A 19,315-nucleotide genomic window follows, 5' to 3' on the forward strand; every position below is an offset into this window, starting at 1 on the left:
GGGCTGGGAAACTACTAGTGAATTGGTGATCAGCATGGGCTGTGGGATATGCAATTTATAGAGAAATCCCACTCTCAGGAGCATCTATCCCTTCTTCCACAGGACCAACAAAATTTCTATCATTGGTTATATTAAAAAAATCCAGATTTCCCTACCCGAATACAGGTTATCCTATACTTTGCTTCAGTAGGGTCCCAAAGAAGCAAGGTAGATAGATCCCTTGGGTATCAGAACAGTATCAGCCTATTGTGCTGGTACTGCACTGTCCATCATCAGAGACTGAGATCAGAGCTGCTGTGCCATGTCACAGTGAGAATCCTCCATCTGGGATATTCTTTCAACCACATCAGCCAAGAGTGAGCCAGTTGTAAATACTTTACACCAGGTTTTGGTAGGAAAGAGTAGGCTAAATTAATTAAACTCACATCACAGAGATTCAGCATCTGCTCCAAATAACTTATGAACCTACACTGATATCAGAGTCTTATCTGTATAATGGAAAGAGCCATAGCACTCCTTTGCTTTGCAAATCATACTGAAATCAGCAGGTATGTGGCAACTTACAGAACATGCTGGGATATTTGCACATCCAGCAAAGAACTGGTCATGTTTTTCTATCAGTGCAGTAGAGAGTGGAGCAAGGACACTTATGGATTAAAACTCAAATTATCTTATTTGATCATTCCACTCAGTCTCTTCTCCCCAGTGCTTTAAACATTCCATTTGTTGAACAGAAAAAAAAAATAAGAATAGCAAGGTAGGAGATACATGAATATAGCTGATCTACTGGAGTGAGGCCAAACAAGCAAAGCCAGGGATGTGTTTCTATAGTACTTAGCACAGTGGGGCTGCACTGGGACTCAGAAGCTATCATGATGCAGGGATAAATAATGGTAATAGGAACATCAGGAGATTAATACAGACAAACTGTATATCCTATAAATCTGTCAAAAATTAACATTTACCATCAGCATACACCACATGACTGTCCTTCACAGCTTGACTCAGTGCCATGAAGTATATACTGTTGTTTGAGGGTGAAAAAACGTAAGGCAGGCCAATGATCGCCCTTCACCAGTAGGGCTGTTTCTCCAGGATGGGCTTCCCCACTACGGGACAAATCAGCAGCAAAGTGTTTTGTTCACATATAGAGTCCTGCATCTGTAAAAAATGGCATTTGTGGGAAATTGCATTTCTGCCCAGCAGGAAATATCCTTACATAATCAGCTGGGGCTCTGTACTGAAAAAGGACAGCTTGAGCCTTACCAAGCTATGCAGTCTTATGAAGCTGTACAGCCCCAAAATAATCCTTCTTTAGTGTCTGACAATTTACTAACTCTCTCAATCATGTTAATTTTATTTTTATTTTTATTTTTATTTTTATTTCAAGTCATAACAAGGCTTGGATTTAAGGAAGGGTGGATTAAAGAGTTTTCTTGCCTTTGTAAATCCACTATCAGACCCTTGGTGAAATCAGTATCTTTCAGATTTTAGCTCCAGGATTACTGGAGTGTCTTTTCCATTCATATTATCCATATTATCTAATCAACTAATTGATTTTGTTCCTTCTTAAAAAGGAAAGGTGAGTGGAGAGGCACATTATATGGGTAATGACTTACTAGCCTTTGAGATGAAGCCTTGGACTCTGTTCTGGGCAGAATAACTGATCACTTCAAACTGATTCTCAGGTGAGTATCAAGGATACAGAAGCAGTAGCCTGAATTTTTGTGTTGCTCTTGGGTTTTCTACTTTCTCATCCATACAGGCTTTTATGGCAGATCAAATGTCTCCTCTGTCTTTGAACATTTATAAAAGTGGGCACGGAAAGCTCCATCCATCACATATTTCTTTTTCTATATGAATTCCATTTTTAAAAATGCATGTGTTTATCTGTTTAATAGTCCTCTTTAATCAAATTTATTCAGTACAAGTTACAAAATTCCCAAAGCCTCCCAGTACAGAATAAGCAATCCTGCTAATAAGGTCAAGCATAGCTTATTCTTCTAAATACTCTGCATTTTTCAGTACTGGTATTTCTAAGCCTAGAAATGTGACGAAAACAGTCAAATAATTGTACAACTTTATGAATGAAGGAAACAGCCCAATGAGAGATTTATCTAGGCTGATTCTCATAAGCAAACCATAGTCACTTGAAAACCAGTGGGTTAAGAATTAAATGAAGTGTGGATACTGCAGTCATTGGGTAGTTAGTTGACAGGACATGCAATCAGAGAAGCAAGTAGTCAATGAGTAATTTTTAAAAATCTATATGAATACAGATATTTTCATTTTGGAGGAAAATAGTCCATTTTGATTCTATTCAGTCTCCTCAATACCAGGAAATCTTTCTTTCCTGAGCTACCAGGACACTCCTGCTCAGGGCTAAGAAATTATTGTTGCAGGTGTGCTTAGACAAGAAGATCCATAACGACTGCTCATCTGACTCTCACCAGGGCCATATTGTTAACGTAAGGTGTGCATGATATCTTATGGGGAAAGAAATACCTTTCAAACAGCCTGCCAATGCAATAACTGTTTGTTGCAGGAACCACTAAATAAATTTTCTGCAGTAAAATCCTTAGTGAGCTTTGATTAAATACTAGTTTCTATGTGTCCACACTTGAGACCTTACACTGGCGATATTACATGGACCTACTATGTAAGTCTGAAAGTCTTTCACACACCAAGATCCATTAGAATTTCTCTTCTCTTTGTAGGATGAAGCAGGGGTGTTTCCTCACTCAAAGGTCATTTAAGCTCTCAGTATACACACCATTATACTAATACCACACAATGCTGGCCATCTGCCATCATTGCAGTATCCTGAAGATGAGGCCTGGCCTGGAAAGCTGTCTGGATGGGGAACAGAACCATTTTTGCAACAAAATTTGAAATATGACGACTTCATGTAAACTGCAGGGCTGATGCTACTGGGATCACACACAGATGGTAAGTCTATGACCACACTGCCTGGGGCTTTGTGCTCACCAGACCTCACAAATTTGTTTGTAGGAAATCTGGGAATGCACATCCTCAGGAAAACCCCATATGCTGCACAATGAATGTTGGAGATACAGCAAGAAGCATTCCCCTTTCCTAGTTTTTCTTCCTTTTTCTTGTAAGCAAATTGCCCATATATGTGGTAAATGAGCTTAATGATCTCCATGCAGCTTTTACTCAAATGGTTTCACTCGAGCACTTCTTTAGATACAAGAATCCCCGTGCTCAGAAATGGATCTGTCTCTAGGATGAAGTGAGCCATCTGCTTAGCTGTGCATTGTGCACCCTCAGCATATTAGGGGAGAGAGAGAGAAAAGCAAGCAGAATAACTACATCCAACTGGAAAACCAAGTACAAATGCATTTACACTGAAATTTGACCCAGGCCCTGCAGTTTACCCTTCAAACTCAATAACAGTACAGGCATGTTAAAGGTCAGGACCATAAAACACCTTTGTCTCACCTCTCTTCCAAAGATAGCACAGCTAACTGAGCTGCAGGGCCTGCCAGTCTGCCGACAGAGTGGCTAAGTGCTCTCTTAGGGGACAGTACCATATACTGTATCAGCAGCCAAACTTCCTGAAATAGCCTGTTTCTCCTCAGAGGCCACTCTGATCACCATCAACAACTTGCAGGGACTTTTGAGACCAGACAGGAAAACAGCACAAACTCTCTCTTTGGCATCAGCCCAATGAAATACATCTAGCAGAGCAAGAGCCTTCCCAGAGGCCAGGGTTTGGTACCCTTCAGGAATGACAAAGTTAGTAGGCTTGAACCATTACCTTAGCAAAAATTGTGCCATGACATAAGACAATGAAAATTGATGGGATATGCAAGACAATTCTTGTAAGCCCTAGTATTCAAAGATATTGCCAAACTAGGAGCTTTCCAGACAATTCTGCTTGTTGTGACATCTTAACTCCTTTGCACACTGCCAGGCTAGATATTAAAAAAGCAGACAGTTCTCTAGCATGTCTGCTTGCTCTATAAAATTACTGCTAGTAGTTTTCCTCTCGCAGTTCAGGTGAAGTTGCGAATAGCTGTATCTCACACAGAGCAAACCATTAGAAGCACAAGCATTTCCATTTGCTCCCATGTGTCATTTTTAATCTCATAAAAAAACCTAAGCCACAAAACTAAGAGAGAGATAGTTTTTCCAGCTTAGATGTAGCCAGATGCACTTTTGATGTGTGCCTATATGATAACATGGAAGAATTTAGCTGTATGAGTTACAGCTGTATGTGCGAGTTGAACCCAAGGATGCTGAGCTCTTTAGGTAATGGGCAAGTAACGATAAATATGCACTTACCCTGGAATGCAGTTGCAATTACTGCTTGATCCTGAACATGTAAGCATGGTGTAAAGACTAGGCAACAGTCCTAATGTGGACACACAAACTGAGCAGGCTTTACTGCTGGTGACGATTGGATGGCACTTCTCTTCAGAGTACCAGCAATTCAAAGTTCATGGGGAGTCAGTGCATTTTAGGATTCTTTTTTGTGTTGTTCAGTCATTCAGTTTCCAGTTACACTCGCATACTGTCTCATTAGACTGAAACCCAAGTGACTTATTCTGCACTCCTGTATAGATCTGAACACCAAGTGACCAAATGTCACCTGGTCACTCTTGGAGTTAAGTGATCTTTACTAACATTGAACTATTTGCCATTTACCTGGACAGTAGGAAGATGCAGACACGAGCAGACCTGCAGTAACTGCTTCTATGCAGTCTCTTATTCCCTACTAATGCTGCTCAATATGCAGTCTTTCAGCATTACAGGAATGAGTCCCTTCACCTCCATGGAGGGTTGGAACAGGCACCCTGCCAGGCTGGTGGAACAGCTGATGTGCAGTAACTCGAGCCCGTAATGGTGTGGTGTGGCATTAGCCAGTTCTGGAGGTCTCCCTGGGGCAGTAGCAACTAACAGTGGAGCAAGAGTCTGCTTCCTTAGGGTCTCAGAAAAAGCATTGTTCTCAAGTCAGATCTAGGTCACTGCTAACTCAAAAACCTCACACCACGCCCCTTTGCCCAGCATAAATGTGCCTTCAGAATTAGGACAGCTTTGGATGCTGGAAGATAAGATAGAAGAAAAATGAGGGCTGAAAGATATAGGAGTGCCTACTTTGTGGTTCTCAATATCCATCTGATAAGAAAGATGTGGGGGTTTTTGTGATTTTTCCCAGATCTACTCTTTACACACGCAGCAGAGGAACCAGCCTTGCTGCTCTTTAGTCCAGCCTGAGTAAAGTGCAAGAGCTACCCAGAACACCAGGGATCACTTGGGAGATTATAGCTACAGCCTGCAGATAGGAAGCCAACAGCTGTTTTTAAGAGGTTAAAAGCATTTTTCAATTTTTTTTTTTTTTTTCAGCATTCCCTTCCAATGTGACTGTCCTATAAATCAGAGTATTCATTTTTAATTAAAGTGCAAAAGAAACATTGGGAATGATGTTAAATTGTTTTGATGTGGCCTGTCCTGGGTTCATAGGTAAGCCTCTTAGTTAGCAATTTGTTACTGCATTTATGAAAAAGAAAGAAAGATTCCAGAATGCTAAAACCAGAATTTGGAACAGTTGTTTTGATTCTGAATAGCTGCTCTGTTTAACCATCCACCTCTTAGTATTGTCAGCAAGCATTTTTTGTGAGAAGGATGCTGCTCATATACGCACATGAGCAACGTCTTGTCACGGAGACTCTCTTATTTGCCAGCAAACATTTCTGTGGGCTATTCTTTCTTCATTGTATACTATTCCTGGGAGATTCACTGTAGTCCTGATTAACCATTCTCAACCAGGCAATCAGCAGGCATCAAACAGCCTGCAGGATGATCTGACCCAACACAGAATGCAGGCTGTGGATGACGACATGCACAATCCTCTCCAAGTGTATCACATTTGATGGACACTTGTAAACAAAGGATCTCATATTCTAAAAACGAATTTTTGACTGCAACAAATGATATGGAGAGATCAAAGAAATTTGTACCAAGGAGGCATCTTCCGTTAAATGTGATTTTATTTCCCTTTCCTCTCTTCCTTGGCTATAACTAGGTAAGACAACTTCCCCAGCAAAGGATTTCAGAGGCTTCTCTGTTTTTGTTCTCCTGGCCTTTCAGAAGTTCTTTCTCTTCTTTTCCCTGTATATGGACATAAAAGACTGTGCTGCAGAGCTTTACATACAGTTTGGAAATAAATAATGGATGATTGACTAAACTGGTGACAGACTGTAGCAGCAGCAGCTGTGTATGCTGGAAGCATGCTGCTGTTTGGGAATTCTGCACTGCAGCTGAATGGGGGCAATGAGGGATCTCTTCTGCTCACAAGGCATTGACACCATTTTCATCACAATGGGAAATAGGCAAGGCTTGTTCTTTGGCAGAAAAGATTTGATGAAACAACTCTCACATGGTCAACAGTCCCATCAACATGAAAGAATGCACAAGGACTGGACTGCTTTACAAATTGATACACAGTTTTCAATACATATAAACTTGCTTCTCCGTAATATCCCTTAGAGTTCCAATTTATAAAAGCTCGCCTAACAACATAAATGCTACAGTGGATTCACATCCATCTAGAAGAATCATACAGTGCTTTGGGTTGGAAGGGACCTTAAAGATCATCTTGTTCCAACCTACCTACCATGGGCACAGACATCTTCCACCAGCCCAAGTTGCCCAAAACCTCATCCAGCTTGGCCTTGAACACTGCTAGGAATGTGTTCTCTAGAACCTTCTCTGGGTAACACGTTCTTGTGCCTCATCCCCCTCATAATAGACAAATGTGTCCTTTATGTCCATTAAATCTACCTTCTTTCAGTTTAAAGCCATACCGCCTTGTCACAACACTACCTGCCCTTGTTAAAAGTCCCTCTCTGACTGTCTTCTAGCCCCCTTTAGGTACTGAAAGGCTGTAATAAAGTCCCCCTTCCAAGCCTTCTTTTCTCCAGGCTGAACAACCCCAACTCAGCCTGTCTTCATAGGAAAGATTCTTCAGCCTTTCAGTGCCCCACCAGAGCCCAAGTGCCCAGCCTTCTCAACCGTCTCAGGAGCCTTTCCAGTTTCATTACAGCGGTATCCTGAAATGCAGAAAATCTGTAAATTAATCTTCTTATGTGCAGGCAGAAACAATTGCACATGGAGGAATGCTGGGACTGCTCAAAGACATGTAAGAGCCTGTGCTTTTCTCGATATTTACCATTTCCTCCACATCTTCCAGCCATGAGCAAGACTCCACAAAGACAATTTTCTTCAGGTAACCTGTGAACAGGAAATTATGGTTTAGTGAGTCACAGATCCTGAAATATCCTATGAAGCATGTGACCTCTGCATAATACTACTATTAATAATAATTAAGCAATGCAAGTGTATGCTTTTGGAACATGCTAAGGATAGCTCAGTGTGGAGGAGGAAAGACAGGCACACTCAGGAAGTTTGAGACACTCACAGCACCTGGGGGCATGCAGACAGACAGGAACACCCCATCTATTACAGAATGGGATAGATAAGCACGTTCTGTTTCCATGGACAGAAAATTCCTCGCCGTTGGACAAAAGACAGGCACAACAGCTAATACTGACCAATACCATGATCTCATCTCATGGCACATAGGTAATGACTGAAAACTGGCTTAGTTTTATCTGAATGGATGTATGCTTTATTTCACAGTTCAATGTATCAATATAATATACAAACTTACTCTTTCTGATGCTTTCTGGTTCCTGTCGTGTTTTCAAGCTGACTATCACTAAAGATGTTGACCACTGCCAAGCCTATATGAGGAGTCTGGTGGGCTTGAGACAGCTGAAATCTAGACCCGAACATCCCATCATATGCTAAATTAAATGTGAGGTATCTCTCAAGCACAAATCTTATCTGACTTGGAAAGGTGACAGCTTTTCTCTCCAAGCACTACATTCCTCTTGAAAAGCAAGCAAACAAACAAAAGCAGTCCCTTATGCTGTGGTCAGTGTGGTGACCCTATGACTGGTGTGATGTTTCCTAAATATTTTAGTACGGCCAACACTACTTACATCCTCTCCAGGGAGAAGGATCTGGCGGACTAAACTGACCTTTGCCAGTCATCCTGCACATCTTATGGCAGCTTTGAATTCTCGGGCTGAGAGATCCAGTCTCAGCTGAGGGACACCCTTTGCTATCAACAAAGAGTCTAAGTTGGCCAATAAACAGCAATTATTCAGGCATTTCTGTTATGGTCTGTTTTGGGATTTACAAGGTTGTGGCATTCATCTTCATAGGCACCAGCAATGTCAGGAAGAGAGTTTGGAAATTTCTGGAAGAACTACAAGGTGGAAAACTCATTTAGGTGCTTAGACAACATTTGGAACTAAGCCATAGTTAGATATATTCGGGATAGTTCATATTGCAAGGACCACCCAGTTTCATCACTATTTTGTGGCCATTTCTGACCACATCTGCATCCACAATTCCAGTAATGCCAGTGGCCACCGCCAAACTCTTCTGTAAGAAAACTTACACTTTTCATAGCTTGTTCCAGACCACCACTTTTGATCAGTAACCAAAGAAAGAAATGTCAAAGATCCCTTAGTTTGGAAGAGAAGAAAATGTCACTTATGTCTCAGCGCTCCCTATGCCATGTAAGTCCATGGGCTCAAGCAAATGCTGAAAAAGGGAAGCAACTACTCCCAATGTCACTTTGCTACATCAACCTTCAATTTTTGATAGTTTCTGCAGCTGCTCAGATCTCAGCAATTAATCCTCTGTGGCAATCTCCTTTCCTTTGGCAAAGTCAGCGTTTCAGCGCAAGAGATATATGTTGTCCTTGTGAATTCTCCCAAGCAGCAATCAATAATGGCACAATGAAACCTCTGAAATTACTTAAACTTACTTCGTGTAATATGACTAGCAGACAGATTAAAACAATGTCCCAACAGGAATTTTCCTTCCTTAATTTTTAGGTTCCACACATCAATTCCACTCTAGGTACTGTGACTAATATCCACCACCACCACACCCGCCTCCCAGGATTTCCTGATTTTAGATCACATGTACTTTGAGCAAGATTTGTAAGCAATTTATCTCACTCTTGGCATGAGGTACCTGAAAATGCTGAGCATCCATTTCCATAAAGTAAGATTTCTTGAGGATGTATCTAGTAGGGCACCTGGAAATGAAAGCACTTGAAATCATGTAATCATTGCTGAATATCTTAGCTATAATTTCTCTTGTGAAAGCATTTTCAAAATTATACTTCTATCGTAATAAATGGGATGTTATTTGCTTCTCCTTGTGGCTCTGGTTTTTGGATTCAATTGAATAGATGTGTGTCTCTTCCACACTGTGACTGCAACCTCAACAAGGTCCAGAAACTTAGCAGTGGGGACTAACATTACCAATGCATAAAGCCCAGCTCATTGGCCCTGCTAACAAGGAATTATCCAGGCACCAGTCCGACCTGCATTAATACTTTTACATGGAGCTATCCCAGTTTGCCCAGCACTGCAACACCCCTTGCCACCACTGTAGGCTGTACATACCCCAAAGACAAACTCAAGTCTCCATTTTAAAATTTTCTCGTGATTGCAGAAGAGAAGCTTGAACACATTGCACCACAGCTGCAGCCTTACCATATAAGAGTTGCACGGGTAATGAAAAGATGCATCTCAATACATTATTGAGAAAAAAAAAACAAACTGTGTTTTTTTAATCCATCTTCTAGTTTTTAAGCATGAGGTAAGACCTACAAAATATCTTGGCACAACAATGCACCCAAAATACATCCAACTGTTCAAATATTCAATGCAGACATGGTGTTAGGCCTAACAAAACAATGCCTCATGCTGCGCACAGTTTTTCTGCTGTTGGTCTGCAGCAGGAGCATCACTCCCCACTGATACCCCAAACCAGGACATGTTCTAGGCATCAGTGAGCATCGACCCATTTTTCAGCAGCACATGGGAAAATCTGTTTCAGGAAAATCAAAGTCCCTGAGTGACTGGTGCCAGGGCAGTTACTGGGCCTTGGCTTCTGCTGCCCTGATGCAGAGGACAGAAGGGATTTCATGGTCTGGCACTTGTTTGCCCAGTGATATGGAGTACACACCAAAACAGTTCGAGGGAGGGTGGATGGCCACTGGTGGGATCTGGGAGAGGAGATGGAGCCGGGAAACTGGGGTGAGGAGGGGAATGGGGGCGGTGGAATCCCAGCCCGCATGGAGGTGAGGACCTCAGGTACGGGAAGGCAAGACACAGGGGAGCAGAAGGGACCCGGCTGTGGGGACTGGAGGGAGCCCAGTCTCAGGGAGAGCAGGACGGCGGGCGGGGGTTCTGTGGGGTCGTCCAGTCCGGGGAGCTGAGGGTCCCGACGTGCGCTCGCCCCTTGCCGTGCCGGTGCGGTGAGCGGGGAGCGGAGCCGGGACATCCTCACGCCCAGTGCTCGCCCCCGCCGCCCCGCGCTGCGCCGGGCGGGGGTCGCAGCGGAGCAGGGGGCGGCGGTGCCCGCGGCGGGCGGCGGGGGCGGGCGGAGGCGGGCGCCCCGCGGGCGGCGGGGCGAGGGAGGAGGAGCGGCGGCCGCCGGAGGATGGGAGCGAGCGGCGGAGCCGCGGAGCGGCGCGGGGGCAAGGCCGGGAGCGCGGCGGCGGCTGCCGCGGCATCGCCCGCGTAGGGCGGCGCGGGAGCCGGGCGGCGCCGCGGCCATGGAGAGGGCGAGCCCGGCGGCGGGCAAGCTGAACGCCGGCGGCCGCGGGGCGGGCGATGGGCACGGCCCCGCCGGTGGTGCCCAGCCGCGGGCGGCGGCGGCGGGCAGCGCCGAGCCGGGCGAGCTCATCGGACGGGCGCTGGATTTCAAGAGCGAAGGGGCGCAGTGCTACAAGGACAAGAAATTCCGGGAGGCCATCGGCAAGTACCACCGCGCCCTGCTGGAGCTGAAGGCGCTGCTGCTGCTGCTGAGCCAGGAGCCGGCCGGGCAGCGCCCTCCCGCCGCCGCCGCCGCGGCGGGGCTGAGCGAGGAGCAGCGGCAGGCGGTGGAGGCCATCGAAGTCGACTGCTACAACAGCCTGGCAGGTCAGCGGGCCCGCGGGCGGGGGGCGGCGGGTCCCCACCTGCGCCGCGCACACCTCCCTCCCTTCTCCGCAGAGCAGCGCTGCCGCCCCGCTCCGCTCGCCGCATCTCCTTCCCTTCCGCTGGCTTCCATTTTCGCGTTTGCGCTCCCGCTGGGCACAGCCGTGCTGCCCCGGGCAGCGCTGGGGAGGGGGCGCACGGTCGCTCCTGGCGCTGGGGCTCGCCCGCGATCCCCAGCCGTTCCCCCGGGCGGCTCCGTCCGTCCCCGATGAATCCGTGCCCTCCTCCCCCGGGAGACAGGTGGCAGGGCGGCGGTGCGTGCGTGGGGCTCTCCGGCTGACAGAAATCGTGGCTCGTGAAATGGCCAAGATTGCCCGCTGCGCTGAGCCCTGAGCCCGAGATGTCCTTCAGTCCCTTCGCCACTGCTCCGGCTCTGGAGCCTGTAGTTAACGGTATTACAGAGAGACGGACTCCTACCACATTTGATGTAAGGATGGGGAAGGGTTTGGGCGCGACTGTAATACATCCAAATAGTTCTGCCAAATATAACAAGAATTTTTTTGCTTCTTAGCACTTAAAGTTGAAAGCCAATACAATTCTGGCTTTTCGCTAGCTTCCAGTCATCACTGTGGTCAGTAGGCATTTGATCATGCCTCCCTTTGCTCCCTGCCATCTGTTTAGAAGTGCTGCGGAAAGATGGAGTGGAGTGGTGAGGGGTTTAACTACTTTGTAGTCTGATTCTGAAGTCCTTACAGAATCAGAACTCCTGTTGACTTCAAGAAGCTCTACCCAAACAAGTGCAGGATCAGATGTTATTTTTGGTCCCCAGCAGCACATGCCATTTTTCTTTCAAAGCCTGAAAGCTTCCCTACAACAAAAACTTGTGCCTAGGTACATACAGGGAAGAGAGCATTCATAACTTGGACAAGATACACAAAATAGCAGCATTAACAAAGATCTGCTGTTCTCCAAGATGAAGGGTCACTCATCACCCTTTATTTCCTTGGGGTAAAAAATGGTGCAAATCAGGACATTAGCTTTTGACTTTCGAGAGGGAGTTAGTTGGCTTTGTTTCCTGTTCTCTAGTGCTATAAAAGATGCAGTATAAAGTGAATGGTTTGAAACACCAAGCCAGCATCATCTCGTCATAATGTACGCCTGTGTCTTACATTCAACGTGCCTTTTGCGATGTAATGGGGAGCACAATTTAGCTCCTTTTCATCATGTTTCCAAATACTCTTCCTTCGAAAGCCTATTGGAATCTCATAGATGGAGAGGAAAGTGAGATTTCAGAGTGATACCATAATTGCACAGATGTAGTTTTGTCTCTCTACAAATTTCTGTTCACAGGTTTATTAAAATCCATTGTATTTGGCAAGGATCATTTAGATTGGCAGGGTTATACAAAGAGCCCAAAATATTCTGAACAATATAGCTTGGTGAGTTCCTGGGCTTGAAAAAGGGCTCACAGGCAGTATCTCTTAGATACAAATGAGACATGGTAGGTAGAAGGCAAATGTAATGGGAGAGAGGGATGGAATTTGCTTCTGAGGCACTTTCTGCCAGTACACAAGTTCCACTTGCTAGAAAGGTCTTGACTCCTGATGGAGTTGTCCTGTGTCATTGTCATTGTCCAGCTCATTTTTTTACAGTTTCATGTTGGTGCAAGGAATTTTTGTCACTGTTGGTTGTATTTGATCTTGTCAGCAGTGGGAATTGGTGTGAGAAACATTCTCCATCTTTATCCTAGATATGAACAGATTTTTTCCTAAATTTAACCAGTATGAACACAGGAGGAGGTGAGTATAATTAACCCTGGACTTACAAGCAGTGCTTTTCCTGAGATAACCTCACAGCAGGTCAAGCTGTCATTTTGCACAGGCGGTTGTCACATGTTTTCAGTAGATGGCATGCACAGAGCAGAGAACAGCATTTGTTTCAGAAATGCATAGCTTTCGTGTGTGTCTGCTGAGCTATCTGCAAGCAATTTTAAAGGAATGCCCTGCATGCTGGAGAGGGGAGCATGCAGTTAAAGTGGAATTGCTGTGTTTTTACTCCTAGCCCAGTCACCGAACTCCCATTCTAGCAGAAGGATCAGTGAATTCATGTTGAAGGAGAAGGGAAGAGAGGAGAGGGAGTTTCCTCAGTAATGTAACAATAGTATATATTTCTAATAGCAGCTTCAATCCATGCAGCAGTGAGACTTCATTTTCTAAGTGTGATGCTGCAGAAAACACCAGTGTCTTTACAAAGTGGGCTCTAGCAGAGGCACCAGCACATGCTGTTACAGCTGAAGTCAGTGCTACTTGACATGGGGAGCAAAGGAGACGCAGGGAGTTTTGCTTCTGAGCACTGCTGGCTGCCTAGAGCTGTTTCTAAAATAAATAAATCTGTGTAGTGCAGAAAAGCATAACAGCAGTACATGTTAACTCTGGAGAAGGCAGCTTTTCACTTAGCTCTGAAGTATAGCCGGTAGCATTACCAGCTGTCATCTGAGTGTCCTTATTATCAAGTTCTTTTAGCACCTCCGCTTACTCTCTAAGCCTGGCATTTGAGAAACCCACCTTGCTTTTGCGCTGTCGTTTTTCATGTGGGCACCACACATCCACCTGTCAGAGATGGTTTGCATCACAGCTACAGATGTACACACACATTCGCTTGTTTAGATGCAGCATAAGAGTCAGAGGAGAGCATCAACTACAGGTAAATATGCACATAGGTGAGAAATACACCCAGAGGGCATTTTGTGTGATCTCATGGGTAAATGCTGGGGTTGTTTTTTGTTTTTTTTTTAAATCTGGCCAATTACATGAGTAGGCACATGCAAGCAAATACTAAACGGTTGTCAGTGCCTGTCATTGCCTGCCGAAGGTAAATTTAGGCAGAAATGTGCACACAGATTGTTGTTTAGATCCACCTGTTTTGTAGAGCACCTTCAACAGGCAATTCTACTGTAAAATGGGGTGGCCAGCTCTCATATTTATTGAAAGCCCCCCAATATTTGGTGTGTTTTCCAAGATCTGCTGTTGTAAAGCTGTGTGGCACACCCACAGCTTAAACTATTTAGCCCATTTCGGAGGATTTCAGAGGATCCCAGAGGATCTGGGTTTTAAGTTAGTGTGATTTTTTTTTTTAATTAATATTTTAAATCAGCCAAGGATTTTCAGAACTTGCCATTGGCAGAACTGCTCATATTTCTTCCACTAAGCTACTAGCTGGGCTTCATTTTGAGCTCCAAGAGTTTTGTGTTAAAGGGACTGCCCTTCACGTCTGTGATGCTGCATTCTTGCATAGGCCTGCCAATACCCCATCATTTTACCACAAGTCATTCTGATGAATATCACCAGAGGCAAGAGCAGCAGCATGGCCAAGGCTCCCAGAAATTGCTAGGGTAGGCAAAGACAAAAGCCTACCAGCAGCATAGAGCCTTGCGGAATGAATGCAGGGTTGTAAGGCAAACAGTCCTTTCTTTATGACTCACTGACGGTCTCTGACCTTGAGGAAGTCACTTGACCTCTTTTTGCCTCTTTCAGCCCTCAGAAAAATAAAGAACAAGGACCACAATCTTATCATGGTGCATTCAGCTGAGTTTTCTGCAAGTTAGTGGCTTATGTTCTTCTAAAAAATAGATGGACGTACAAAGAATGCTTGTGGAAAAGTAAACTGGCCAAATACACCTCAGGACCTGATCTCTCTTCCACTTGTACAGCATATTTGATGTAGAACAAGTTCAAATGCTTTATGTAATGCATGCAGATGGGAGTAATTTACCTACTAGAAATGCAACCATTAAATGTAATGATTATTTTATTCCACCATTACTGCCTAAAATTTTACAGAATTAAAAGCACTATGTCTGCTCTGCAGAGAGAAACAAGTCCTAGTCATTCCGAAGCAGCAAAATGCTAAGGGTAAGCACAGTTTTAAGCTTTTCTGCTGAGGGAATGTTGCAGTGTGATAAGCAAACCTTTGTTGATTTTCCTAAGCATGCAGAAATTCTAGAGCTAATTCTGGCAGGAGAGACAGAACCAGAGAGAGATCTGGGGATGACGAGTGGCACTGGGGGATCTGGTTGCTAATCCACCCTCTCTGTGCTAACCAGCTGTATTATCTTCACCAAATCTTTCCTAAACTTCAGTTTATCCATCTGCATTTTTGACCTCCTGGGAGTATTGTAAAGTTGTTAATTACATGAATGTAAAATAAATGTAGCGTGTTCATATTGCCATTCAAGTACCTGTAGTTTACTATAGGAGTCTTGGCAGAAGGGCACAATGCCTGGACAGAGTATTAAAAATTTAGCTCTCCTAGATACATCTCAGTCTGGAAAATTATGTTTGGCTTCCTACACTGGCAGAAACTTGCACTGGTACCATTCCAATTACTATGTGAAGGTCATAGTGACAGTCCTACAGAATATGACGCTTCCAGCAGCATAGGAACCGTCTAGCATCCTCAGTCCAATTCCTGCCAGTTGCATGGTCTTCTATGAGTAGCTCCAATGAGAAATCCAAATAAAAATACTTATAATACGTAATCCAAGTAAAAATGTAACTAAACATGAGAAAAGCTGGTAAAACTTTCCACTGACCACCCACTAGGAGACGTCAAAAGGAGTCTCTGCTAAAAGCCCATCCCAGTATATAGCCGTTAGCAAGTACAGACTCTACCAGCACACATGGTGCTGTGGGTGTTAAAGCAGTCTTGAATTGTTGCTTGATGTGATTTTTTTTAATGTGCTGCATCAACAAAAACACCTTCTATAAGGATGCCCTACAGTGGGAAAGAAGGGCAGCAGCAAACAGAGCAGCAGGATGTGGTCTGCATTTTCACTGCTTGGCAGGGGGTATTTCCCTACACTCTTGTTTTGGATACTTCTGATCAGCCTGGAGTGCTTGGAAACTCCTTGTTTTATGAGGCTGGTGCAATTACTGCTCCAGGGAGGTGCAACTGTAGGAGAGAATAAACATCAATGACTGTGTGTGGTTTTTTAGTGATAGGCCCAAACTCTGACATGTATTTAAGAAAGATCTGGAATTTAAAGCCATTGTCATGAATTGCTCTTTAGAAATACTCAGTATTTACCTATTCCTTTTTATTTAGGATAAGAAAAATCTCCCCTGTTCACGGAGTTTCTTGTGCATTAAAAGGGTGGGATGGAAATACACCCAGATGCCAGGGGGGCGGAAGGAAGGAGAGAAAGGATAGCAAGCAGCCACCAACCTTGGTTTAAATAATAAGTGTCTGAGAGTATCTCTTGCTGAGGCAGGAGATGTGTTTTTCTTGATATATGTCATTATTCATCCCATGGTTTTCAAAACTTGAAGCTCTGTGGGTTGCAGGTTTTTTTGCAGCCACTTCTACCACAAGCTTAATTCTCTTTGCATGAGGAGAAGCCTATCCTAGCTGACCTTGTCAGCATTTGCCTGAAACAGATAACTGAGAAGGTATAGATTTCCTGGCCAGACTGTCCAGAGGAGCTGCAGTCTTGGTGACTGAAATCCCTCAAAGTTTATCTACAGCTTGCTATGGGAGATGAAGCAGGAGGTACCAAAAATCACAGAGCTTCTCCAACAGAGTGGTTAATTTGTTTACCTAAAGAATAGTGCTTGTTTTCCGCCATGAGAACACTGCTGTTTTCTCAGAGTTCTGTAGTAGCACATCCTTCCAGCTTTACTCCATCTTCTTCTGAAATGTTGTCCCAGAGTTTCCTCCAGCAAGAGTTATGCAATGAGTCATAGCCTCTTACACCTCCACAGGTTGCCATCAGTGCTGTGCTGAAGATGGTTCAGCCGGTTCAGTAAAACCTAGTGTTAAAGCTGGGTCCCAGTCAGTTGGTAAATATACCCATGAGCTCCATAGTTACCACCTTTTCTGGGAGCTGGGCCACTTCTGAATGGTTCAGCAGGTGGAACATCCTTCTCTTCATACTGTTCACTTGGACTCAGGCCCAGAAATGTCTAACCCAGCACCAGACCTCTTTCTCCAGCCTTTCTCTTAGAACTGCTTATCAGTTCAGCAGCATATCCCAAGTTCCTTGTCATAGCCCTCTAGGATTGTAACAGATGTTCCAAGAATGGAGGATCATCAGGAGTTCTCACATTAGGATTTTACGATGGTAAAGGAGCTGTTGTGAGGAAAAGAACAGTAAAAGTAAACTGTGTAAATAAAAGGGGAGGTCTAAATGTTGCCAGCTTCTTGACATTGTGTTGTGCCTCAGAAAGTAACACACAAAGGATTGTGAAATGGAGGAAACAAAATTAAGAAAGGGAGAAAATACTTAATAAACTTTTGAGAAAAATTCTTGGCTTCTTTGCTTCTTTGTTCTCTCACTTCATGGATGAGAAACTGATAGGGAAGACAACTGTTTATTAATTCTGGTTTCAGCTTACTCAGATGACCATACCAGTGACTAATACTGAGAGTTAAAATGCTTTGAAAAAGAGTAGAATTAACTACCATTAACTAGAAAGGTGTTACTAATGGCTGCTCAGGAATCTCTCTCTTTTTGTTCATTTCTGCATTGCATCTTGGATGGGAAACAGTAGGCTCAGGACATTGATGGATGAATGCAGGTAAATCTTCTTGTGGTGGCATGGAGTGTTACTATTCTGTTCTCTTTAACAAAGATTGTAGAGTCACTGCAGTTTGTGGAAGCTTTGCTGGAATTGCTGAACATAACTCCAGCTGGGGCACACTTGCTTGAGTGAAGCTGAGAGATGGTAGTAGTGGTTTTATACACTTGCCTAGGCAGCTGAAAATGGCAACCATTGAATGTGGGGCTGGAGAAGAAAAATCCATCTCAGAATAGCTGTTTGGAGTTGAGGACACTGCTAGAAACAGCACTAAGACAGTTTGTGGAAATGGTTTAGGCATAGTCATGGTTTTTCTCTGATGACCTATGGCAAAAGTGACAGCTGGGAGCAGTGGTTCTTTAGCTGTCATAGCTTGACATGCCAGAACTCATCTATTACTATGCATAGGCAATAACTGATGTCATGATCTTTACTTCAAAACCCGCTCCATTTTCCCTACTTTCCAAAATTCTTGACATACCATTGCCCTGAGGCTCATGGGCTGGATATCACCATCTGCTTCTCTTTGTCCTGTGTACCCAGTTCTCCCATCATATGTCTCAGCACAGAAGTTGGGGCTGCTTGCACAGTCCGTGCCTCTACCCTTTGAATTCCTTTATTCGCTGTCCCAATTACACCACAGCTATGTCAGACTTTTTGACCTCCCACACAAAGCTTTGTTCCTTCCCAGATGCCCCCCGTCGCTGTTCTGCCAGTGAGGTCCTCTCATTCCCTTGGTGGGTGATGTAACATTTGCAGGAAGCCAGTCAGTTGGCGCTGGTTACCTCTTTTTGTGTGACCTCTCTATAACAGACTGTATGTGTGCAAGCATGAGACTCTATTCCCTATCTTTACATGCTGTGTCACTCACCTTGATAAAATTACCAACTCTTCCAGTCAGGGCCATGAATTCTAACACGTGTGTCCTGTGTGGCCATGACCACAACTCTGGCAAACACAATAGCACATACCTAAGTTGAAAGCCTTAGGCCATGTAAATCACCATCACTGAACAGTTCTGCAGTAGCCTCCCAACAGAATTCTGGGGAAAAAAGCAGTCCCATGCTGTTTGCAACCTTAGTAGTTGTGGATGTTTTCCAGAAAAAACATAATTGCCTGACAAGTCCTGTGTCTCAGGGTCCTGACCATGGTGACATCTCAGTCCTTTTCATTCACATGTACCATCCGCAAGGCAGGAGCTGCAACCCTGTACATGTCCCTGGGTGCAGAGAACAACCATCCTACATTGCTACATAAGCTTTTCAGGACCCAGGACACTGTTTGTTACTTGCAAGGCTACAGCATCTTTCCTTCTCCAACACATTTTGACAGGTCAAATCTCTGCCCTACTAAAGGAACTACTTTTATAGCCACTGCTCAGTATTCCCTTTCCTTAGTGGGAGCACTGCCTGCTGCATTTACTTGCTGCCAGTTTAGGGGGCTGTCATGTGGATTGTTCTGCATCGATGGGAACAGCAACTCCTTTCATATCAGAGTGGCAGACAGCAAAACTCTGTTAATCTAGCTGTCGATCCAGTTGCCTGAGAGCTGCTGGAAAGAAACAGCTGGGTCAGCCACCAAAGAGCCATCAAACTAGTATTCCTCAAATTTTGATTCCAAAGCTCCTTGGATGCCCTGATTACAACTGTCACTTTAGACGTCCCTGACATTGTTCTGGCCTGGCCACATCAGAGACAGTCTGAC

The 19,315-nt window shown here is 44.4% G+C and overlaps 1 protein-coding gene across 1 annotated transcript in view; it reads left to right on the plus strand.

Annotated features, from left to right (window-relative positions):
* The first annotated feature begins 10,672 nt into the window (after positions 1-10,672).
* Positions 10,673-19,315, plus strand: part of TTC9 (tetratricopeptide repeat domain 9) — a 28,244-nt gene continuing 19,601 nt past the window's right edge. The window contains exon 1 of the mRNA XM_033062234.2: positions 10,673-11,039. Within this exon, the coding sequence (XP_032918125.1) occupies positions 10,673-11,039 (367 nt within the window). The remainder of the gene's footprint in view (positions 11,040-19,315) is intronic.

Source organism: Catharus ustulatus, chromosome 6 (assembly GCF_009819885.2).
Source record: "Catharus ustulatus isolate bCatUst1 chromosome 6, bCatUst1.pri.v2, whole genome shotgun sequence".
NCBI lineage: Eukaryota > Metazoa > Chordata > Aves > Passeriformes > Turdidae > Catharus > Catharus ustulatus.